General features: G+C 34.4%; 1 protein-coding gene across 1 annotated transcript in view; it reads left to right on the forward strand.

Moving 5' to 3' along the window:
* Positions 1–26,474, forward strand: part of SOX5 (SRY-box transcription factor 5) — a 482,736-nt gene that overhangs the window by 328,349 nt on the left and 127,913 nt on the right. The window contains exon 7 of the mRNA XM_044679066.1: positions 3,590–3,710. Within this exon, the coding sequence (XP_044535001.1) occupies positions 3,590–3,710 (121 nt within the window). The remainder of the gene's footprint in view (positions 1–3,589; positions 3,711–26,474) is intronic.

A 26,474-nucleotide genomic window follows, 5' to 3' on the forward strand; every position in this document is an offset into this window, starting at 1 on the left:
AGTCACCATATCTTGTCACCCTAAATAATTATCCTATCATCTTAGAACATAGAGATTACACTGAATTACAGTAAACAAATGTCACTGCATTTTAATATAATTTTTTTCATTATCCTGATGGTTGAAATTAGACAAATTGAATTCTACTTATTAAAAAAGTATATTGGATAAGAAAATGCAAAATATACAAGAATTATTCTTTTTTTAAAGAACAGTATATTTATTGTGAAAATGTACAAATCAATTGTTTATAGCATTTAAAATGTACTTCGTTGTTTTAAAATTGAAAAGGGAGACTTAATTCTATATCACTTTAAATGGTTATATCCTAGCAACAGTGCTAACAAACACATCATGTAAAAGTTAAAATGCAGTAGTGAAATGAGCCATATAAAGGAAGAGTCAGTGACCATATAATATTTCAGTTTCTATTATATCTGGTAGCAATCTAGTTAAAAAGAAATGACAGTTGCCCTGAAGGAAATAAAGTGGAGATATTATTGTAGTAGTAGTTTGGAAGGAAAATTGCACTGTGTTTTGACTGGATTATTTCTAAATCCTTGCAAACTATTCTCATGTCTCTGCAGTGCTACTTCTTCCCCCCACTCACCCACCCCCTTTATTCAAATTGAGTTTATATGGTCTGAACTCATAGGGCCCAGGGGCCCCTTTGGTGGCAGGGAGGAGGAAAAGAGGAATTAGAAAAAGAAAATATGACAGACAGTTTTGGGGGGGTTGGAGGGTAGGGTAATTTTCCTTGTGGGTCTATTCCTAAACGGGAGTCCTTCCGTGCAATATTTTGCTTCTGTTGAGCAGTCAGTCAGAATCAAGTGGAGGATTTTGCTGGATTGTGGGCTTTGGCACTGACAGGTTTTATTTTGGAGGGGAGAGAGCACAGGGAGGTAGAATGTGGGGAGGTTGGTATTTTAGCTATATCAGCCCCGAAGGCAGAGTTAGCACTTGCAATGGGACAAAAGTATTCGCAGTCATCAGAGAACTTTGCAGTCAGCTTCAATAACATCATTCCTTTTTTCTGCTTTTTTTCTGCTTTTTTTTTTTTTTTGGCAGCCAAGCTCTTAGTAGAACCATCTGTCTTTCTATTAGTATTTTTGAGTCCTGTTTTGAAGCCACTTTGCTTGGCAAAGTCACTTTCATCCTTGGAAACGATTTTTTAAAAAGTTCTGTGGCTCTTTGCCGAAGAAGAGTACTATGTAAAAATCCACATGGCTGTTCATTTTTGTTCTGAAAGAATATGGCTACTTTGTCTTTGTCTTGAATCAAATGAAGCAAGAGGTGGGACAAGCAGGGAATGTATGGTGGGAGTGAGAGATGTGGATCAAATTTTAAGCAGCAAATTTCAAAACATAATATCATGTTCATTTTTGTATTCTCTTGCTATATAAATACTTTCTCAGTGAGATTTCTTCAACTCTTCTAGTAGATTAATTGGAAGGGAAATTACTTTTCTACTTAGTTTCAATACCATTTTTCTAAGAATGAATCAGCCAATTGATAAATGTGCTCTTACCTTTTACATTAAATATGAAATAACAGATCATTAGTGGTCATTGAAGATCCCATGACACTTTTATTTCTCATGTTGGGAGTTAGCATCCTGATACTGGCTTAACTCCAGTTTGGTTAATTATATATTGCCTACCTAAACTCCCTTTGTGATCTCATTTGGATATTATATTCTTCATTTTCTGGCTGAAACTACTGCGTAATGTTGCTATGTGCTTTTAAACAGCTGCCACGTTCCCTACCGAAGGTGGCTGAATTTCAGCTGTGGGTGAGCTGATCCCCATGGATGGTGTGTGTATGAATGCTATAGCACTCAAAAGACTAAATGCTTTAGAAAAGTTTGCAAAAGTTTTAGCTTTAACTATTTTTAATCATTTCAAACTGAATTATAATTACTTCCTGTTCGTTAAAAATTTGTAAATGTAGTCTCAGTGCAATTTTCTAATTGGAAGGCAAGGTGATAATCTTTACCTTTCCCTCCTCATACTCACTTTCTGAGAAGAAACTTAAAATATTTCATAGTAGAGAAACTTAAAGAAAATGTGAATCCCATTTACTCATAAAGATTTTAGTTTTTTTCCCAAATATATATGTATGTTTATGTGTGCATACACACAGAAAAACATATATACACCTATCGGTGCTTTCTGTGTTATACAGTAGGTTTCTAAAATGCAAAAGATTATGTACTGTACATGTACAGAAGAATTATAAATACAATATGTTAATGCTTAAAATTGACTAATTAGAGATTATTGCTTTTTAATGAATGAAAGATTCTCTCTAAATCATTTTTCATTTTCCTAACTTCAGGGGAAGTGTTTTCCCCCATTCCTTCTACACCACCATCCCTTCATTGAAAACATTTTAAAAATAAAATTTTCCTAAATAAGTTTTAAAGTTTTCATTTTATGGCACTTATTTGAAAATTGAATAGCCTAGTTAAAATTTTGAGAAAGGGGGAAGTTTTGCAGACTTACTGAACATAAATGACTCTGATAAATTACCAATGATTGTATGTATATTCAATTTTCTAGATATGTAAGAAAATCCTTTGTACTGTTTCCAGGTGCTTTAAAATATCTTCTATGTTCCCTAGTAGGGGCAGATAATTTTTAGCATCAATTAAATGAAAATAATTTAAGATTGAAAAATATATAAGTAGACACACACATTTGTTTTTTAAAAAATACAGACTTGTATTTTTGTTAAATTTAAGACATGAAGTCTTACATCAAATTAACAGAAGACTAATATCAAAAGAGGTATTAATACTCCATCCTTTGCATTTTTCAGACTGAGTACAATGTTTCACTAAGAATGACACATTTTAAGAAAGATGTTGACTAAAGTACATCCAGAGACAGACAATAAGGATGGTGAGGTGTTTGGGAGTCTGCAACATGTCATGTGAAAAAGAATTGGGTTGTTTAGCCTAGAAAAGAGAAGACTAAGTGTTGACATACTGTCCCCACATGACAACTGTCCCCACTACATGTAGGGCTGTGATTTGGAAGAAAAAATATACTTATCCTATGTTCCTTAAGATACTAGAACTAGGACCAAGTAATTGATTTATTTATTCATTTAATTTCCATTTCTCCAATGTTCACCAAATACAGAACACTGTGCTAGGCACTTGAAGAGATACCAAAATAATTAGACTTTTTTCACATAAAATTTAAAATATAGCAGAAGGCAGAAGTCTCAGGGAGATAATCCTTCCCTACCTCAGCAAAGGAAGACCTTTTAAAAAATTGAAGCATTATAGCAGTAAACAGGCTGCCTTGCAAAGGAGTGAACTCCACCGAATATGTACAAGTAGAAGTTAGGTGGCCATGTGTCAGGCATGATGTAGAAGAGTTTCCTGTATTTGGCGGGAGATTGGACTAAATAGCTCCTAAAGTCACTTCCTAGTTTTATACCCTATTATTCTGTGATTTAGGTGATTCCACTTTTGTACGGTAAATGAGAAGTCCCCATATAATAAATTAACTGAATGCTTTCATTTTCCTTAAAGGAAAAAAAGAATTCTTTCTTTGATTCGTTTTCTCATGTTCAGCAGGTTCAAGGTCAGCTGCCTCCATTAATGATTCCAGTATTCCCTCCAGACCAGCGAACACTGGCAGCAGCTGCCCAGCAAGGATTCCTCCTTCCTCCAGGCTTCAGCTACAAAGCAGGATGTAGTAAGTACTGTTGATTTTACATTTGGGAGTGGGTGGAGGGTGGGTTCAGGCCATTTGCTATTAATGCCCCACCAAGAAGTGAGCTCACAGATATATCACATTTATTTTAGAAAAGATACATTACTAGGGTGTGGAAAGGGATTTAAGTTAATAATAATAAGTAGAGGGGAAATCCCGCATGTTTTATTGAAGGGGCGATTTATATTGTATTATTTATCTTCATACCTGTGATTATTCAGCTAGAATTCATTATCATTATTTTTTTCAAATTACTGATGATTTTGTTATTTTATTGATTTAAAAATAGAAATATAGTTCTCTCTACATATTTTGGGCAAAATGCTATATTTTGCTCATTTTTTGTGTGTATGGCATGTTATATAGTATACAACAGTCTATTTATTTTAAAATCTAAATTATATATTCTGAAGTGAGTTTTAGGAAAAGATAATTCTGAAATTTAAAATACTAACATTAAATTATATGCTAGAATGTATGCCTTGATGCACCAAAATACACAAGTCAAAATTTAAAATGTGACCAAACTCTTTACCTTGAATTTAATTTCACTAAAACACAATGAATGTCAGAACAGTTTACATATGTGATACATTTAAAATGACATAATTAATAATTGCATAATCCTAGTGAAAAGAGATTTAAAACATATACCATTCTAAAGTTTAGAATTCAGAAGTGTTCAAGAAATTGAAAACTTGTGTATGGGAATAAATTATTGCCTTATCATCCTACAATTATAAAACAATCCTCAACTGAGGGTTGTTTATGCCTTTTGACTTTTATAAGATAATGGGTGTCTTGGCTTTGGCAAGGAGAATGAATCTATGAAAAGCTTTTATTAAGTGCTTACTGTATGCTGATCACTATGCTAAGAATTAGAGACACAGAGTAAAAAGCAATACAGTTCCTACTTTCAAGATGCTGACATTCTAATTGGGGGAGATAACACAAATAGGAAGGTTTAGTTACAAGTCAAAAGGAAAAAACTAATAATCCTTAGCACATAGCAACAAAATGGGAGACAAAACCTAAGAGTCATTAGGGTGAAATGGCAGGTCAAAGAGCAATATTTTGGGGTCTAATGAACACAGCATCTAGGCAGATGGTAAGGTCTGTTAGATCTGGTGTGTCTGCCTTTATTGTGAGTGTAGAATTCAGGTCAATACCAAATTCAACTTTGGCATTAATGCAAATTCCTGCTAGTCAATGTTTCTGCATTTCCATGTCTCTTACTTATAATGTTATGTTCTTCAAAAGCTTTCCAGCATTTTTACAAGCATTTTTTGGGGGGAGGGTATGATGTTACTGTGTTACTATTTCTATATTTCTATAATTTCAAAGAAATACAGTGTGTCAGAAAAAAGTTAACAAATCATTCTGGAGTTAGTAAATTTAGTACTGCTAGTGTTCTATGATTTAGGTTTATACCTATAGGCTTATGTTTTCTCATAACACTTTTCCAATGTTCCTAGATTGGATTAAGTTTATCCCTAAGTTTTTTTAAATTATAATGTACACCATTATTTGGTTTACAAAACCCCTAATTTTTCTATGATAATTGTATAAATAAAAATTTTGTACCTTTGAACTACATCTCCCAACATCCCTTTCCTCTTTTGTCCCCAAGTTGTGTACTTACATTGTTTGTATATAGTTGTGTTTAACCCTGCCCTTGCTCTCTCTTTTCCCACATATGTAGTTGGGGAACTTTCCTTTTCTTTACTGAGGCTGCAAATTTTCTTTTTGCTTCAAGTTATTAAAAATAAAACCTTATACAATTATAATATGTGGAGTATTTGGATATTAATTTATAATCTTACATAATAAAATATTATAATAATAGAGGCAATGGATAGGGTGTTGAACCTGAAACCTGAGAACTTTTTCTCTGTGTTAGGTCTACAATCTTGGGCAAGTTACTTAATTTCTTTATGCCACAGGCAACTTTCTCAAACTATAAATTACCAAGGAATTCCTGATCTAGACCCATGGAGGGCATCTGCAGGGGGAGTTCCCCACCAAGGTGAAATCATAGGTTTGAACCTCACCTTTTTCCTCTACTCTCTTCCCCAAATATTCTAAAATATTCGAAATGCAATATCTATTCTGTAGTTTCATAAAATACAATTTTAATTGTTTCCGAAGGAGTTATTATTTATTTTTAATAATAATCATTGATACCCATTGTGTTTTGGTAACTATGAAATCATTGTTTACTTTAGACCATCAATCATGGTAATCAGCAGTAGCAATATCTGCATGCAGATTCATTTGGTCTTCTAGTGGTTTTCTTTCTTAAAGAAAAGAAATAAATCTCATTATAGAATATACTACCTAAAGAGAAAACTTCACTAAATATGAATGTTACTATAACCAGAAGCCTGGAAAAGGTAAAAATTACTTCTACCTCATTCCCATTAGACAGATTTAATCTGTTCTGTGTTGATGTAGTGTGGCTTTTTTTTCTGTCTAAAAATTGTTAGTATGTTAAACATATGATATTCATATGGTACCTTCAGTACTTAAAATTTCAAGTAATATACTGTCTTTTTTGTAACCTTGGAAATCAAACAGAATAAAGTCTCTGCTGCTTCTGGCAAGCTAGGTACTAGTATCATGCCAAAGTCTAGAACTGAGCAGAAGCCAGTAGAAAAAGGAAGCTCTGCCCTTGTTGATTCCCTGGCACATCTGACTTGGTTTGAATGAGAAGCTGAGCTGAAGTGATAAGTAGTCAAGAATTCTCTTTTAATCACATTAAACATAAGGAATGGGATGGAGAAGAATAAAAAGATAAATGGTAATTTGTCCTATTTTATATTTAGCCCTTATGCAAGATTTTTAGAATTTCCTATTGATAATTAGTTTAATTCATGGTAATACTGACTGGTTTTCCAGTATAAGTGATATCAACAGAATTTTTAATGTCATTGTCCTGAAAAGTATGTATCCTTCATTTAATCATGCTTTTAATCAAAATCTAAGGAGAAAAGAATATGGAGAACAAAAGCACTGTTGTACATAAGTAAAGAAACAGGTTTAAAACCCAATTCTGCCATTATTTGTGTGAGTGAAGGGAAATCATTTAACATCTCTGAGATTCAACTTTCTCTTCTATAAAGTAGGGACGACCTCTTACACCTATGACCTATTTAATTGGTTATTATATTAGTATTGTTATTATTTTGTGAAAAATATAAATGTGAATGAAATATTATTATAGAATCAGTTTTCTATTTCTTTTATTCTTCCCATACTAATTTGTAATATGATGTGTTCAGCTTTTTGGAACTATAAAGGAATTTTGGAAAGACCCCAAGGGGAGAAACAGATTAAGAAGCATAACAAACTAAATTAATGTTAGTATTTTAAATGTTTAAATATTTATATTTATGATGTATACCACACCTGCTTTCAAAAAGGATTTGAAATATCCTCTAATGTTAAGACATATACAACCTGGACAATTAACAAAAATTGAAGGACAAAAATAAGTTAAAAGAAACAGAAAAATAGGTGTATTAGGTAAATGGGATGCATTCATTTCTATACCTAGGGAAAAATATTGTTTCATTGTTGTTGTATGATAAAAAGAATATGAGCAGGGGGATAAAGATACTTCCCCAGAAATGAATTCTACAGAGAAAAAATATTGCATAGATTCTTACTTGAGAGACACAGGATAATGTAATGGCCAATGTCTTTAGCTCTGATTTTTCAAAAGATATAGAAATGTATTATGAAGGGATATTTTTTACCCAACCCCCACAAAAGCCAGAGGCATAATATTAAATCTTAACTCATTGAAGTCATCTCTATAGAAACTAAGATAGTATCATCTAGGTATACTGTATAGATTTCTGATAATATATAGAGACTCTGGATGAATGATTAGTTAGACCCTCATGGGTACTAGACCTGTGATGGTAAACCTTTCAGAGACTGTATGCCCTGTTCCACCCCCAGACTGCATGCCATGCTTGCCCCACCCCCTGCAGAGACTAAGTGCCACCCCCAATCCCCTGCCACTTACCCCAGATAGGGTAGGGAGAAAAGGAGCAGAGGAGCCCCAGTGCTCTGCTCAGGGGTGGTGAGGCACTGTGGAGAAGGGGAAGGGAACAACTCTGCTTGAGTCCCTCGCCTTTTTAGTAACTAACTCTGGAAGGTGTGCCCACAGGGTTGTCTCTGCATGCCATCTTTGGCATACATTCCATAGGTTCACCACCCCAGCACTAGACTATTTTTCTTAAATATCAGAAGAAGGCTTTTTGCATGTATTTTGTTACAGTGAGCAACCTGGCACCCACTGCCTGAAAACTAGGCGTGTTATATTTTACCCTTCCTCCAGTATCATACAGACAGAAATGTCCAATACGTCCTCTAGTTTGTAATACCCTCAAGTTATTAAAATCTAATGAGAAGGGGGCAGCTGGGTAGCTCAGTGGATTGAGAGCCAGGCCTAGAGACGGGAGGTCCTAGGTTCAAATCCAGCCTCAGACACTTCCCAGCTATGTGACCCTGGGCAAGTCACTTGACCCCCATTGCCTACCTTTACCACTCAATACACAGAAGTTAAGGGTTTAAAATTAAAAAAACAAAAAAAAAAATCTAATGAGAAACAATTTAACAACATAAATAAAAATATGATATAACATAGATGATGTTCATATATAGTTTTCTAAGTCAATATTTGACCTGAAGAGATTATTAAGTAAAGTTTAGTAGCCCCTATTTCAATTTGAATTTGACACAACTGCCTTAAAAGAATTTACATTATCCAATCTCTATGCCACTGGTTCCAACCCCTACTGATTTGTTTCCTTAATTTTAGGAGTTCCCTATGCCCTGGTTCTGTTTCACTGCTTAATAGTCAGATTACCTTTAACAAATGAATATTTACTTCAATGGTTTAGTAAGAACAACATATTAACATACCTCCCCAAATACCAAGGGGATGGGAGTAGCAGATAATCGCCTAAAACTACCTTAATCTTTGTGATAGTGGAAAAGAGAAGAGAATAAATATTTATAAAGCACTGTGCTGAACACCTTATAAATAGTATCTCATTTAATTCTGAGGGGGATTAAGTTCTCAGTTTAGCTTTGTTCCTTTCTAGAATAGTCCTGAGTTACAGAGCAAAGACTTAAGCTTAAGGGCCAGGTACTTTGACTTCTCTCGTAACAGACTAATTGTAACATATACCCTGGAGTTGTGCCTCCAAGGCCATGGTTTATCTGCATGTTATAGGAATTCTCCTGCACCTAGAACTGAAGTGTACACACACACATACACACACACATACATACACACACACACACACACACACACACACACACACACACACTCAGATCAAAATAAAACCCAAAGTCCATATCCTGAGGGCATAGGACCTAAAAGTAGAGGCAGGGAGATTCTTTCCCCTCACCCAGTTCAATTCATAGTACCCATGCTATATGTGAATAGGAATTCAATCTCCCTTGGGAATAGCTGAAAAAAAAAACTGAATAGCTTTAAAGACAAAATTTGTTCCAACTATTCAGCCAATGGAAAAATTATGCTCCCACTGATAGCATGAGGGAAGCACAGAATATGTTCTTCTAGAAGTGGGTCTTTTACATTTTCCATATAGATAAATCCATGTGAGATGATATTTGCATACACAAAGCAAAATTTCTGTGCCAATCAATAATAATATTGGGTCTATGAGTGGCCACTCCACTTGTAGCCTAGGCAAGATAAGGAGACAAAATAGGTAGAGAAAGGAATGGTTGGATCAATTCACAACTCCACAGACAATGCAAGCCTCATCATTATAAAAACCTAGATGTGCTTGCAATTTTGTTGAGTATGAAGGATAAATTTTTGTTTTGTTTTGTTTGTAGCACATCACTCTGCCTGGCACATAGTAAACACCCAATAAATTGTTGTTGATTTGTCTTCACTTGTTTTGTATTCTATAGCTTGGTATATACTCCAAGGTTATGGTTTGGTCCAATGTCTTTATGGTATCACATGAACAGGTGATATAAAAAGTGTTGCAATATATTTTAGACTCAGATTAAGATTAGTGTCTCTTCATTTTATATCACATAAATAGAAATCTTAACTGGGACATAAGTACTTATGAACAAGGAACAGAAAAATGAACAAAAATAAAACAGTTCTTCCTCTCTTCCTTACTGGATTAGCCATGGTGTAATACAATTTATTGATTGATTCTTTACAGTAATAAGAACCAGGTATTGAAAAGCACATACTTAGGAGGCAGCTGAGTAGCTCAGTGGATTGAGAGCTAGGCCTAGAGATGGGAGGTCCTAAATTCAAATCTGGCCTCAAATACTTCCTAGCTGTGTGACCCTGGGCAAGTCACTTAATCCCCCCATTGCCTAGCCCTTACCACTCTTTTGCTTTGGAACCTGTGGATTTTTAAATTAATATCTAATAACTAAATATTATATTTAACAAAGTTTAATTAATAATAAACTAACAAAAAAGACTGACTAAAAGGTTACTAACCAGCCTCCTCCCAGGAGCAAAAGAGAAAGAGGAAGGAGTAACAGCCAACTATAAAACAATAACATGGCCAGGCAAACGTGGAGGCGCAGGAGAGATTAAAGGGAATTTTGGGAAAAACAAAGGGATTTATGGGGGATGCAGTCCAAGGTTCAAAATCTCCATTTATACAAACCAATACACAGTATTGATTCCAAGACGGAAGGTAAGAGTTTAAAAAAAAAGAAAAAGAAAGAAAGAAAAGCACATGCTCACCCTAGTCATTATGTATTCCACCTAAATCCAGAGGACGCTCATGGCGAAATGTAAAGTTTAATAGTTATCCACTAGCTATCTCTCTTTCTACAACTCCATTTTTTTTTAATTAGTAATAGAACTCTTCTTCTAAACCCCTCAAAACATGCACTAGTTAACAAACAAAAACAAACAATTCCATTCTCTTCTGTTCTCTGCTACATTTTAAAGGAATTACAGCACACAAGCATAGCATCATGGTATTGACTTCTCATACATGGTATTGAGATCCATTTCTTTAATCATGGCCATAGGAGAAAAAGCAATAAAAGTCAAATATATTAAAATAACCACCACATATTCTTGCTATCTCTAATCCTCTTAGAATTGGCAATAATACCCCTTTTATTTGACAGGCAAGCCAAACTAGGAATTTGAAAAGATATGTTTTGGGTGCCTGGATTAACAATTCCCCCTCAGCACTTAAAAAGGAAGCTACCAGGCTATTCCTCAAGATTTTTCTGTTTATGGGCATACACCTCAAAAGATCAATGTCCAATTGATGAGGAATTTGTGACCTAGGGTACCTTGGCTGGTCTCTCTCTCTCTTTCTGAAAGTTAAATACCATAATCTAGCCCAAAAGTAGACTGATAAGAATTTATTTTAGTAATAGATAAACTGTTCAGTAGCACAGTGTCAAGGACAGAATCCTACAGCATTCTACAAGAGATCCTTTCTGGTCAACATAAAATCATTGATAACTACTATCTTCATCTTCTTATCCATCTAATTCTGAAATCCTCTATATTATATAGCCTACATCTTTGTATCTTCTTCATCAGAGTAATATGCAAACACTTTATTAAATGCTCTATTAAAATACAGATAAACTGCATCTACAAGCATTCCCCTGATCTACCCTATCAAAATAGATTTAGTATTAGTCTGGCATAACCTGTTCTTCAAAAACCAATACTATTTCTTTACGTTTACCACTTCCTTTTATAGATGTTCACTAAACATCTTTTTAAATAATAAACTATAAAATAATATATTCTAGATTCAGTAATTAATGACATGCTCTTTTACAGTTATACAAGATAATTATTACTCCAGCTAAGCTAGATCATCTCAAGAGTCTTTGGAGATGGAATTTAAAGTTAGACAACACTACTCCTTCTCCCTAAGGAAAGATAGGGTTAAGGTTAACTCTAACCTCAACCCCACTGCTGTCATGGGACTTGGAGATGGAGGAGAGTTGAATCCTGTTGCTGGGTGTGAAAAAGAGAAGATATGCTGATAGATAAAGCATCCCAAATAAATAAAACATTCCAAAACTGGAATAGACTGTTATTGGAGATATTTAGGTTCCCCTTTATAAGAGCTTTTCAAACAAAGGCTAAATGACACTGTTACAGCAAAGATAAAGTCAACTAGATGGCTACCATGATCCCTTGGACTCTTGAAATTTTGTGATTCTGTGATTTCCCTCTAGAAAATTACAGTTTCAATTGCAATTCTATTTTATAAATATTTTTTGGCCTGAGGCTATGTTCCTATAGCCTCAGGCAATGAAATCATTTCTAAGGTGTCTCTTTTTCTCCACAGTCTCACAGATTCCTGTCAGTAGTTCAGCAATCACATAAGCCAGATCCTATAGTACCTGATGGTGTCATCTGTAGCAGGTTACTTGAATTCATCAAGAGCTGTGAGAGTATTCTCTTGCTCTCTCCTTACAGATATCGTGTATCAAATTCCTTTTATCTATTTTTTTTCTGTTCTTTAAAGCCCAAAGGTCATTCTCCTTAGAAAACAGAAGCAACATATGAATTGAGTAACCTCTTTCTTGTCAGTTATCAACATATCAACACTCTTCCTTCCCTACTATAGCTTAGAGAATTATTAAAAAAAAAAAAAAAGCCCACACTCAAAACCCTTCTTGTTCTCATTAATTTTCCTAAAATATCAGCTAAATCTAAGGTTTACTCTCTTGATATTATTCCTGTAGGATGATAAGAATCTTTTGTATTCTTTCTCTTTTGTAATCTTACATCCTTTGCTTCCATCTTTCACATATGTACTTTTTAAAGAATCCAAGTTTGTGGGTTCTCTTTATATCTACACTGGTCTCCAAGCAACTCCCACTTTTCCATTTTGTTGGAATTGTTCTCTTTCAGGATTTCATTATTGACAGTTTCTCATATCTTCTCAGCTGACTTCCTCCAAGGAATTCTAGCTACCTTTTCTTTGAATGCTTTGAAATAGGCTCTTTAAAAAAACGTGGAAGTATATCAGACTATCTGGACAATGAGGTGGTAGAGTAGATAGAGGGCCGGGTCTGGAATCAGGAAGACCTCAGTTCAAATGCACCCTTAGACATTTCCTTAGCTGACCACACACACTTTATCCGTTTATCTCAGTTTCCTAATCTGTTAAATGAGCTAGAGAAGGAAATAGCAAATATTCTAGTATCTTTGCCAATAAAATCCTGAATGGGATCACAAAAAAATTGTACACAACTGAAATGATCAACATAAATAGATCAGATTATACTCGGGATTTCTCTCCTCTGTCATAAACTCTAAAGTGGTCAATTCCCCCAAGAGGTTCTTATCTCCAACACAGAACATAGTTACTCCCTATTTGCAGAAAACCAAATCCAGTAGAAAATCCCCCTACTTAATGCTTCTACCTTTTTAAGAATAAAATTATCATTAAGGCAAGTCAAGATATAGTAGGGTGCTCAGCTTTTGACAGAGAAAAGAGATACTCAGCAAATGTCTTAATATTTGAAGTCTCTCACCAGAACTGAATCATTCCTATATCTGGGTTTCTCCCTTTGATTTTTTTTTCCCCCTGTGAGCTTATGAGTGTGTTCTGAGAAAAAAAATTTTCCTGCTTTTATTATACCTTCTTTCTCTCTCCTCTGGTACCTAACTATATGTATAGTTAGATACACACATATAAAAGCCAAAATTTTTCCTTTTCCATGTTAAGCTTAAAGCTTTTGTGAAGTTTAATATATTTATTATTATATCAAGAAATGAGGCAAATTCATTCTTACCAGAATTTGTTACATGCTCTCCATCCCTGATCAGAAGCCTGTCATTCTTATATTTTAAGGTATGAGGCAGAAATACAAATACTATTGCATAGATGTTAATATGAGTGAAGTAGTACAGGTTTTCTATACATAGTAACAGTTGGTGATTAAGTATACTTCTTATGGGTAAGTATACATTTCAAGATGAGATAAAGTGTGCTAAAATGAGGCAGAGTAAACATTGAATCAAAATCACCTAAGGAGATAGTATTTACAACAAATTATATAATATTTCAGTAAAACAGTGATTCTTCCAGTATAGTACAAAATTAACCTCATAATATAGTAAGATATTGTTGACCTATTAAAATAACCTGCTTTCTACCTACATATATGTTTATGGTGGATTTTCTTTATATATTTCAACTAAAACAAAGCATTCAATAGAAATGAATACAGAAACAGATATGAGAATCCAGCCGTCCTCTATTAAAGCACACATTAAATAGTTTCACAAAAATATGTAAAACAATGGTACTTAAACTATTTTGTTTTGTAAAATATAGGACAAAATGTTATTTTTCATAAAAAATGTTTATAGTAATGTATTACTTATTTTAAATTAATAACTTTGAAAAGTATCATTTTAATTTCATATATATATATATATCGCATAAAAGCAAAAGCCCTTGCAGGTCTCAAATAATTTTTGAAAGCATAAAGAGGTCCAAAGACCAAAAAGGTTTAAGAATTGCTGCCAAAGAACAATGATGAACAACAGTGGAGCAACTTATGTCTATTTTTAGGAGATGATTGCTCCCTTTTCTATTATTTGACAATATTTGACAAAGCGTAAATATGATAGTTATAGGAGTTAGACAAAGGGAATAGTCTCCATTTTCAAATTATATGATAGGTACTTAGAAAACCCAAGAAAATTTGCAAAAAAAAATCTAATTGCAATGACTGATTGTTTTAGTAATAGGATAAAATAATTAAATGAGTTTTTCTATATAGATCTAACAAACCCAGGAAAAACTGAGAACAGACCTTTTAATATAGCTACAGGGGGCAGCTGGGTAGCTCAGTGGATTGAGAGCCAGGCCTAGAGATGGGAGGTCCTAAATTCAAATCTGGCCTCAGACACTTCCCAGCTGTGTGACCCTGGGCAAGTCACTAGACTCCCTTTGCCTACCCTTACCACTCTTCTGCCTTGGAACCAATACACAGTATTGACTCCAAGACAGAAGGTAAGGGTTTAAAAAATATATATATAGCTACAACTGGGACAGCTAGATGGCTTAGTGGATAGAAAGCTAAGCCTAGAGATGAGAGGTTCTGGGTTCCAGTATGACCCTATACACTTCCTACCTTGGTGACCCTGGGCAAGTCACTCAACTCCAGTTGCCTAGTCTTTACTGCTCTTCTGCCTTAGAACCAATACTTAATATTAATTCTAAGACAAAAAGTAAGGGTTTAAACAATTAGCTTCAAATTGTGTGAAATATCTAGTAGTAAATTTACCATAATACATACAAGACATAAATATAACTACTCAACATTTTTTGCCAACACAAAGAAGAAAAATAATTAGAGAGTTTCTAGTGAATAACCATTAGGAAAGATAACACATAGAACAGATGCAGTCATTGGATTTTGCTCACTTAATTGTTTTTTCTTTGCCACAAGTGAGATGGTGAGTTGAAATATATGATGTAAAATATCAGTAGAACATTTAAAATTTGATAAAATTGATTAAATTATCAAATTGGACAAAACTATTAACTATATTGATATACATACAATAGATAAAGATGGATATTTACATGTTTAGGGTAACATGTTAAAATTAGATGTTGAAATCGACCTTTTTAATTCAAATCAGCAAATATTCATTCATGCATCTAGTCGCCCCTACAAAATACAAAATATCTATTGTGCTAAAACAAATACTGAAAGAAGTCCAAAGTTTAATGATAGCTAGCATTTATATAGTGCTTTAGGGTTTGCACAGTACTTTACAAATATTTCATTTTATCCTTATAACAAAACCTAGGCAGATAGGTATTAATTTTATCCCAATTTTATAGATGAGCAAAAAGAGGAAGATAGAGGGTTGTGTGACTTGTTCTGCCCTCATTCCTTCTCAAGCTTTCAATGACCACCTCTCTAATGATTATTTCCAAATAAGCATCTCTAGTCCTAATTGTTCTTCTGAAATCTACACCCATGACTTTAGTTTCCCTACAGGACTTTTCCAGCAAGATGATCCATTGGTATCTCAAAATAAAAGTGTTTCAATTAGAGCTCATGATTTCTTCTAAAATAGTTCCTACTTTTAACTATAATATTTCTCTCTATGGAACTATCATTTATCTTCTATGTCCAAAGCACTATGGCAAATGTTGAGGATGCAGAGACTGATGCAACATAGATCCAGTTTTTAATGAAGAATTGGAATGCTGAGGGGAAGTTAAAAGTAGAAATTAAGAATTGAAAGTAATTTGCCGAGATGAGCTTTATGAAACAACATTGTTTGTAGTGATCCCTCAGGGACAGAATGTAGATAAACAGATCAAGGAGGGGAAATCGTGGGAAAACACTCATTTTTATGGAGTGAGAATATGATGTGTGGGCAGTAAAAGAGATAGAATTATCATATTTGCAGGAAGAAAATCATTAGCATTCCATATCATGGAAACCAAGATAGAAGTGAATGGTCACCAGGATTTAATGTTACAAAGAAAAGATAAGGACAAAAAGGCCAATGGATTTAGCAGTTGCCATTAATGACCTTTGGTAAATGTTGTATCAATGTAATGCAAGGGATAAAAACAAGTAGTGAGGCATGAACAAATATCTTTAAAGTGTTATCAACTTATTTGTATTAATAACCAGTTCAACTATTTTAATTAAGCTGATGTTATTTCTGTTTAACAGAAAAATGTGTCATATACTGGGAGCAGAAAATTGTGAAGGAGAAAATGGACTACTTTTTTCTGGATTTTATATTTTCTTTTTTTTAGACAATCAAATTTTAAAATAAATTTCCTTCTACAAGGTTGTAAATAGAGCATATCCATATTTCCAAGAAGGCAAGCAAATGAAAGGGCATTGGATTAACTGACATAATTATCAATAAATTTTAAAAATCAAAACAATACTTACCCCAAGGAAATGTTTTATTCCAGTGTTTAAGAGAATTAATTAGGTGTTAATCAAGATATCTCTGCCTCTGAAACCTCAAAATTTCTATCACTTGAACATAAGTAAATAACAAATAAAATAACTTGCTAAATACAAAATGACAAAACCACTGGACCTGTTCCAAACTCCACAGTAGAATTTATGACCAGCCAAGTAGTTAATTCAATTTCTATATCTGATCAAAGATCATTATCATTCTGCCACACCTAAATGTGTTTTCCCAGACAGAGAAAAAGTAATTATTTGAGGGTTAAATAGTAAAGCACTGTTGGAAACAGTTACCTCATTAAACACAAATTTTATTTTTTGCTTTTTATTATAATTTACAGGTTAAAATATCTCTGTTTTTTTTGACATTTATTCACTATTTTTCTTTTTTTAATTTTTACTATAATAAATAATAGGATTTTAGAAAACAATATTAATTATTTTTAAATTATGTAAAATTTGAAAAATCATGTTCAAGTATTTTATTTTTCCAAAATTATCATTTATTATCCAGTAATTAATTGCTAATTGACAATTTTTTCAAATAACTTTATAAGTCTTTGAAAATTGGCCTAGAAAAATGTACATAATTTGAGCTTAATAAAGTTAAGGTATTTTGTATTTACTATTCACCACTTTTCTGAAAGCTGTTTCCTCATTTAATAAAAAGGAATCTCTCAGTTAATTAGTTCCTAATTCATTATAATAAAATTAAGGTTTAGAACTTGAGTACTACGAACTTCCTTAGGCACATTTGTAGATATATTCTGGTTTTTAGTTAATGTCACAGTTTCATTGTTAAATGGGAATACCACGTGGGCTCTATTATAATCTTTCTTGTGCAAAGGATCCATGTGCCCAGCATTTAAGGAGGCTGCATGCTAATTTCCGATTTTACTGTGTCAGCTGACACACAGGTCACTGACAGTTAAGGCTAGAACAATCACTGGATCTCAAGCTAAAAACTATTGACATGGTATGCCTTTATCAAACTGACAAAAATAGGAAACATGTGTTATCAAGACCACATGCTATAGCTTCTTTGTAAATAAGCAGAGAGAAGAGGATGAAATCTTATTTCCAGGCTTCTGTGTATATGTGTTTTATAAAAAATGACTTGGACACATTTTCTACAACCCCCCCCCCCCAAAAAAAAAGAAGTAGTTTGACAAATGAGTGGAAATATGGCTGTTTTAAAAGTGAAAGTTTGGCTTGGATACATAGATGAGTACATAGCTGTGTGTGCCAGGGTCAAGTATTACAAAGAATTATTTTTGAGTTAAGGAGGCCAAATAATTAATAAATTGCTAGATTAGTAAACGTCTATCAGGTTAGGTTCTGCAAATCTCTCTGGCATGACAAACACAAGTTTTTACCAAAATTGGATCATATAAGAGAAAAAGCCCCTGTTCTAGATGATTAGTCAGTCCACTTTCAATCTTCCACCCATCTTGAATCATGCTCTGTTGATTTATTTCTATTCAGAAAACCAGACTTGCCAAATAAGTCTGACTCATTGCCCATTCAGCCAATGTTCTTTCTCTAAATGGTTTTCTGCCATGATATCAATATCAACATTTGGTAGATGGTCTTTAATATAAACCTATTTTTTTTTCCAAATAAGTCATTTTCTTTCTTTTATCAGAGAATTTGTCTAAAACTACCTTGAAACCTTTAAAACTGTAATCTGTAAAAATTAATTACTTTTTAAACAAACCCTTACCTTCTGTCTTAGAGTCAATACTAAATATTGGTTCCAAGGCAGAAAAGAAATTAGGACTAGACAAATGAGGTTAAGTGACTTGCCTGTGGTCCCAGTACTAGAAAGTGTGTAAGGCCAGGTTTGAACCCAGGATCTCCCCTCTCCAGGCCTGACTCTCTATCCACCGAACCACTCAACTGGCCCTGTAACAATTTTTGAATAACTACTTCTATAAATTTATTACTCACTGTATAATGTATTGCCTGCCCCTACCTTACTATTTTAGAAGGAATGTTCCTCCAAACAGACATCTCTGGTATTTAGACACTAGTTACATATAAAATGCATAAAAATAAATTTTGAGGGTTTACAAACAATTGTAAGGAAATAAATTGCACTTCATTCAATAGCATATTTAGTCATTAAGATAAAACAAACTGGTGATTTTGTTTTAGTTGTCCAACTGATTGCTCAAGTATGATTATTTGAAAACAGCCAATTTGTTGGTAATACCCAATTGTGGTATAATGGAATAAGTTTTTGACTGAGAATGAAGATTTAAGGACTCATTGCAGCTGCCTGACTAGCATGCTGTGTGTTCTGCTCCAGGTCACCTAATCTTGCTTGGCATAAGCTTAGTTATGATAGTTCTTCCTATACCCTCTTCACAGCATTGTTCTATCAGTTGTCATTATCTGGAAAAAAAAGTATAAATTTTTTTTTGTGTAATAATATACTACTATATAATAATATAAATATATGTAAATATAAATATCTAAAACAAATGTAATGATATCATACTGAACTTATCTCATATTTTTATTTTCTGAACAATAATTGTTAGTATGTGGGGTGGTAGTATTGGCAGCAATAGTGATTAGAAAAATGGGCAAAAAATGATTTCCTTTATAAAGGAGTTACCCAATTACTCCCTCTCCCATATAATAAATTGCCAAATCATATTGATTCTACCTTTACTGCATCTTTTCCAATCATTCCCTTTTCTTCCCTCAAACAAATGCTAGTCTAGTTTGAACACAGTACTTCTGGACAGAAATATTATAATAACTTCCTAATTGGTCTCTCAAACTCAAACGGCTCAATTTTCTGATCTATGATCTCCAGAGGAGCCAAAGTATAGGTTTGACAATCTCATTCACCCACTCGAGAAACTCAATTAGCTACTTATTGCCTCAAAAATAAAATAATTCTTTGCCTATCTACTTTTCATGGCACTAAAATTAATTTAATTAAAAATAAAAGAATGGAAGCAGGAGAAGTAATACATAAAAATATATTCATTATAAGTACACCATGTTTTCCCATTTGAGAGACACTTTCTTGAGTGTCCTTGATAGTCTTTCTAGTTTTCAGGATATCACTTTCTCTTGGTTTTCCTCTTACCTATCTATCTGCTCTTTCTCAGGTTCCATTTGTTAGAACTCCATCATGCCTTCTAACAAAGAAGTTGCACAAGGTTCTGTTCTAGAATCTCTTCTCTTCTCCCTCTATACCACTTCATTTGATCATGGGTGCTCCCATGGATTAAATTACCATCTCTATGCTGACAATCCTCCATCTATAGCTATCCTGTTCCAATCTTTCTACTAGCATCCAGTCTCAGATCTCTGACTGCCTTTCAGATCTCTCAGACTGAACATCCAGTAGACTTCTTAAACTCAACATGTACAAAATAGAATTCATTATCTTTACCTGTAAACCCTTTCCTCCACCTTCCTTCTTACAAGAGAAGGCACCTACACCCTCCAAATCCCTCAGACTCACAAAGTGGGTGTCTTCCTAGATGCCTCCTTCCCTCTTACCCACCATGTTCAATCTATTGACAAAGATTATAAATTACCCACTTTACAACATCTGTCAAATACCACCCTCAACCCTTTTCTCCCAACACTGTCACCACCCTGGTAGAGGCCCTTGTTACCTTGTACTTGGACTATTGAAATAGCCTGCCTGGGTCTGCCTGCCTCAAGTTTTTCTCTCCTCCAAACCATTTTCCATTCAGCCCCAAAGGTGATTATCCAAAGGAGCAGTTCTAACCCGGTTACAATGCCCAATCCAATAAACTACACTGGCTCCCTTTTGCCTCTGAGATGCTGTTGGCATTCAAAGCTTTTCATAACCTAAGTTCCTTCAACCTTTTCAATCTTCTTACATCTTTCAGATTCTCCTTAATCCAAACCAGCCTCCATGCTATTCCACGAGCAAGATGCCCTATCTCTTGGCTCTGGCTGTCTCCCAAGCCTATAATGTTTTCCCTCTTTGTCTCCACCTACTAGCTTCACTAAGGTTCCTTTAAGTCCTAATTAAAATCCAATCTTCTACATGAGGTTTTTCCCAAACCCTCTTATTCTATCTTCCCTCTGTTAATTTCCCCCCACTTATCCTGGATATAGCTTGCTTTGTATATTTTTGTTTGAAATCTGCCTCTCAACTTATCCTGCAATTTTTTCAAAAAATTTAAAAATTAAAAAAAAAGTTTCTATAATTTCTATAAAGACAAATTCACATTGGTGAAAGGAGATCTAGAACCCAAAGTTTTGGGGGTTACAGCCAAAGCAGTCCTTAGGGGACCCTTTATATTTCTAAATATTTACATTAATAAAAGAGAGAAAGAGAAAATCAATGAATTGGGCATGCAAGTAAAGAAACTAAAAATCCCCAATCAAATGTCAAACTGGAAATCCTAAAAATCAAAGGAGAGATTAATAGAATTGGAAGAAAACAATTGAATTAATAAATAAAACAAGAAGCTAGTTATATTTTTAAAAAATAATAAAATAGATAAAACATTAGTTAATTTGATAAAAAAAAAGAAAGTAGAAAGCCAAATTACCAACATCAAAAATGAAAAGGGTGAATTCACAACCAAAGAAGAAATTAAAGCAATTATTAAGTTATTTTGCCCAAATACCTGCCAATAAATATGACAATCTAAGTGAAATAGATATCTATTTTTAAAAATATAAATTGCCCAAATTAACAGAAGAAGAAATACACTATTTAAACAATCCCATCTCAGAAAAAGAAACTGAACAAGCTATCAACGAATTCTCCAAGAAAAAAGCCAGAGGCCCAGATGGATTCACAAGTTAATTCTTCCAAACATTTAAAGAACAATTAATTCCAATACTATTTGGAAAAACAGCTGAGGAAGAAAAACTGCTGGATTCCTGCTATGACACAAATATGGTGTTAAACATAAACCAGGAAAAGAAAAAAAAACAGAAAGAAAACTATAAATGAATCTTCCTAATGAATATCGATGCAAAAATTTTAAATAAACTACTAGCAAGGATCATATACATATCATATGACCAGGTGTTTTTATACCAGGAATGCAGAGATGATTCAACATTAAGAAAACCATCAGCATAATTGACCACATCAGTAACAAAACCAACAGAAACCATATGATTATTTCAATAATGCACAGAAAGCTTTTGACAAAATTCAACACTCATTCCTATTAAAAATACTAGAGAACAATGGAATAAATGGAACATTACTCAGAATGATAAATAGCATCTATCTAAAAATCAACAATAATTATCTGCTAGGGGGATAAGCTAGAAGACTTCCCAATAAGATCAGGAGAGGAGCAAAGGATACCCACTGCTTTTCAATATTGTACTAGAACTACTAACTATAGAAATAAGAAGGAATTAGAATAGGCAATGAGGAAATAAAACTGTCACTCTTTGCAGGTGATGGTATACTTAGAGAATCTTAGAAAATAAACCAGAAGTTTTCTGGAACCTCAGGGCACAAAGCCCATGAGATAAAAGAATGCTCTGGAATTATTCCGTTGGGAATGATGAACTCAAGACAGCAGTTTCTAAGAGATGACATCTTGGGACAGTAGACTAATGGTAGGAAGGTTCTCCTTAGGATAAAATATGAACTCCTCAGTTTGACAATTAAAATATTTCATATGCTAGCTCTAGCCTAATTTTATATTGAGGAACTAAAATTCCCCACCTGATCAACAGAAACCAGAAAAGGCACCTCTCAGCATGCTCTATGAGATGGCCCTTGTCAACCTTGCCATATTGTTCTTTAGGTTAAATATTTAATGTTAGCAAATGAATGCTGTGCAATTTGTACATTTGTCCCATATTTCCAGCTCAGGGTTATCAGGTTGATTCAAACATTGTGCCTTCTCTAGCGTTTTGCTCTCTAATGATTCTCAAACGATTCATGTAACACACTTCTCAAACATTCAAAAAAAAAAATTTAAGACTTTAAGGAGAGCCCTAGCCTAACAGAGTTAATGGGCCCAAAAAAGACGAATTACTTTCAACTCAGAAACATGCAAATTAAACAAAGAACATTTTATAACACTTATCAGAAGTGACCATCTTAGTACTTTAAAAGGGTCTGCCCCAGACCAAGCAAAAAGCAACAAGGGAGAAAAAAGGGACAATACCATTAAAGTTGAGAGAAAATATTTCCTCTGGGTTCTTGCACCATAGGACACTTTATATTTTCCCCAGTCTCTGTCAGTGCATAAGGTAATGAAGATGGAGTTCTGGCCTCATTTCAAAAAGAAAGTTTAAGGAAAAAAAAAAAAAAAAGATGAGTTTTCCACTTGTGTGGTGCTCTGAAATGACCTGAAGAACTTGTAGCTCATTTGTAATTACTCCCTGGAAAGTTAGATGAAGTCTTTCCATTTAAACACGAAGAATCCAAAGGATTTAGGGCATTCCTGGTTCTATACCTAAGTATATGTTTTGTAGTCAATTTAGTCCTAGGAATCCTAGTCTCTGATTTGAAAGGGTTTGGGTTCTCTGTTGTTACACTCTACTCTGTCTTGTTAACCTCCAACCCCAGTGTGGTAGAAGGGATTTTACTGAGAGCTTAAATTAGGGCTCATATCTATGTTTGTCCTGAAAAAAGAAAGAAGACAAAGATACTCAGTGTTGAACATAAGTCGGGTAGGAGACAAATAATTTATTCTCACACATAAAAGAAATGTTTAAACATAAGAAGAATCACAATGTACATTAATGGAACACCTTAAACAGGATTCAGTAGCTTAACTTATACTTACTCTTCCTACTTGCTGGAAAGCTAATATGGAAATCTAATCAAAACAAAGCAGTTTACAGGACTATTGCGTTTATATTTCATCTCATTTTTGTTCTTTCCAAACAACTCCAGGTACATGTCTACTGGTAAAACTAGCAGCAATTTGAGCCTTTTGTCACTCATTGTTCCTTCTAAAGAACAAGTAGTTGCCAAGAACTCTTATCCTAATGCCATTCATTTCCAACAGAATAGGACCTTTAGACCACTGACACTCACAAGGTTGCCTCCAAGCCTAGAAACATCCATTTCAGGACCAGCATTCTAACTTCATGAAAGAAAAAAAGAGCTCAAAAGAGCCCAAACCTAGTCCCAGCCTTGCCTTGGTAGGATGTGTGCTTTAGATGCTATGGAGTAGGAGGAGAGATGGAGTAGTCAGTATCTTTCACATTGAGTCTTCACTTTTTCCAGTTTCTTAGCCAATAAGGGGATTGTCAAAGTGCAAGTTTTTAGAAATGAGTCATGCATGACCTTAGAAACAGGACCCAGAGCCAAGACCGTAATCAGACAAAGTGAAGAGTGCCATCTCTGGGCATGCTCCATCATATGGTGGAAACCAATTCAATCTTGCTATACTTCCAGAGTAACTGTATATAGACCCCTTCACATTTTCTGCACTTTAGTTAAACTGGCCTAATTGGCAGCTAGGTGGCACGGTGGAAAGTGTGCCAAATCTGGAGTCAGAAAGACTTTTCTTTGTGAGTTCCACTCCAACCTCAGATATTTACTACACACTGGTGTGACCCTGAGCAAATTGCTTTTAACTCTGTTGGCCTCATTTTCCTCATCTGTAAAATGATTAGGAAAAAGAAATGGCAAGTCACTCCAGTATCTTTGCTAAGAAAACCCCAAATAGGGTCACAAAAAATAAAACATGACTGAAATAACTGAAAAAACGTTAAACCCCTACCTTCTTTCAAAGCTTAATTCAGTTATCACCTCCTTTGGGAATCCTTTTTTAATAAGTCTAGTGGCTAGTGCTTTCTTCCTTCTTAAATTATTGTGTATTTACTCATATGTTTGTTTTCCATCCCCAGAGCCTGGAATTGTATTTGTATGTAGAAAATATTTAATAAATGCTTATTTTGCATTGAATTGGCCACAATTAAGGGAGTTTACCTGGGGTGTGAGAGGAAATACATCATCTGTTAGCTTCCTGTTTTAGTTAAATATTATTGTTAAGTGGGTTCTAAACTGATTTATTTCCTCCTACTGAAAGAACAAGCCTTGTTCAATGACCTTGACCAACCTACTAGTCATGGCTATGTTCTTAACTGATCTATACCTTTCTTTGTAATCATTCCCCTTTGTAAAAAAAAAAAACAGCCTAAATACAGTAATTCATGAGGCTATGATTTTGTATTGCAGGCAGCCTAAAAATATTGAATAAACATCATGAATTTAGAATTCCCTCATTTCAACTCTAAATATCCTATATCACATGTAACTAAGTAATAAATTTCCAGAAAAGAGTTCTATTAGGAGATCTAGTCTAACCCCTTAAATTACTGTCATTTAGTCATGTCCAACACTTTGTGACATTATTTGGGGTTTTCTTGACAAAGATAGTGGAGTACAATGCCATTTCTTTCTCTAGCTTATTTTACAGATAAAGAAACTGAAGCCAATAGGATTAAGTGACTTGCCCAGAGTTATATAGCTAATCAGTATATGAGACTGGCTTTGAACTCAGGTCTTCTTAACTCCAGTTCCAGCACTCTATCCATCAGATCATCAGCAGATTAAAAAAAAAAAAAAAAACAACCCTCAATATGTCAGTTACCAGGAGAACTGTAAGGATCAGCAGCACATTGTCTTCAGAAGGTTCACAAAATCCATTTGGCTGAGCAGACCCAGTGAGACCAGTGTGGCGATATTAGGGTAAGAAGTATGAGTTGTCCCTCCCTGATTTTGCCCAGGGCACACATGCTTCCCAAGTCTGTGCCCCTCTGGCAGGATCCTAATGGGATTCTCTGGTTAAGGGTAATTATGGATAGGTGTGCCTTCTCTGTGGGAATTTTTGCAATCTAGAGTTTCCAAGATCCTCATGGGGAGTAGGTCTCATTGTCTGAATTTCTATCCATTTAAAGGCAAGGCTAGAATATAAACAAATTCAATTAAAATCAACTGAAAGGGAGTTGCCAAGTGGCTAGCAATTCTTCAGAACAAAGAATTTTACAAGGTCTTTGGCAGCAGTCAAAAGGAGACTTTCTGATGAGGCTGTTCAGTTACTTTCCTTATTTGGGAATCAGTAGAGATACCATGACAGGTGATTAGAGAAGGGGGAAAGCATGTCAATTTGGGGGTACCCTTTATTTACCTCAAGATCAAATCTGTTCTGATAGGGGTTTTCCATGCAGGTAATTCATCTTGAAGGTAGTTAAAATGATCTTGGTGGGGCTGGAGGTTTCTAAAAATCTCATCAGAAAGTCTAGGTAGAAACAGAGGAAAGATAAGATTGTGGAAGCCTCTCTTTGAGATAAAATCCTAATAGAATAGTGACTGAGATTCTGTCTTTATTTACACAGCCTTGCAGTTCCCTTTCTTTGACCACTAAGGTTACTATATCTGGGGAAAAGTTTCCTCCAAACTCAGAGCTCACAAGGTTTATCCATTTCCTCTGAGCCTCTGTTTAGGGGTGGAATAGTCTAGTCACTTTTATCTTTTCTGCTTCTGGGTAGCACAGGGGATAGAGAAATTAGAGAAGGAAATGGCAAAAAAATGCCAAGAAAACCCCAAATGGGGTTCCCAAAGAGTTGGACCCTCTATCCACTGTGACACCTGGCTGCCAATTATAAAGGACAGAAAGAGTAAACACATGGATGGTATATATTGGGCCAAGCTTAGGTAAGCCCCATTCAGTGAATATATTAATTCTGGCTCAAGACCAGAATGCAATGCAATATGCCAATACTATAAAATGAAATAGAAACTTTACTTAAAATAAGGTT

The sequence above is a fragment of the Gracilinanus agilis genome, chromosome 5 (assembly GCF_016433145.1).
Source record: "Gracilinanus agilis isolate LMUSP501 chromosome 5, AgileGrace, whole genome shotgun sequence".
Taxonomy (NCBI): Eukaryota; Metazoa; Chordata; class Mammalia; order Didelphimorphia; family Didelphidae; genus Gracilinanus; species Gracilinanus agilis.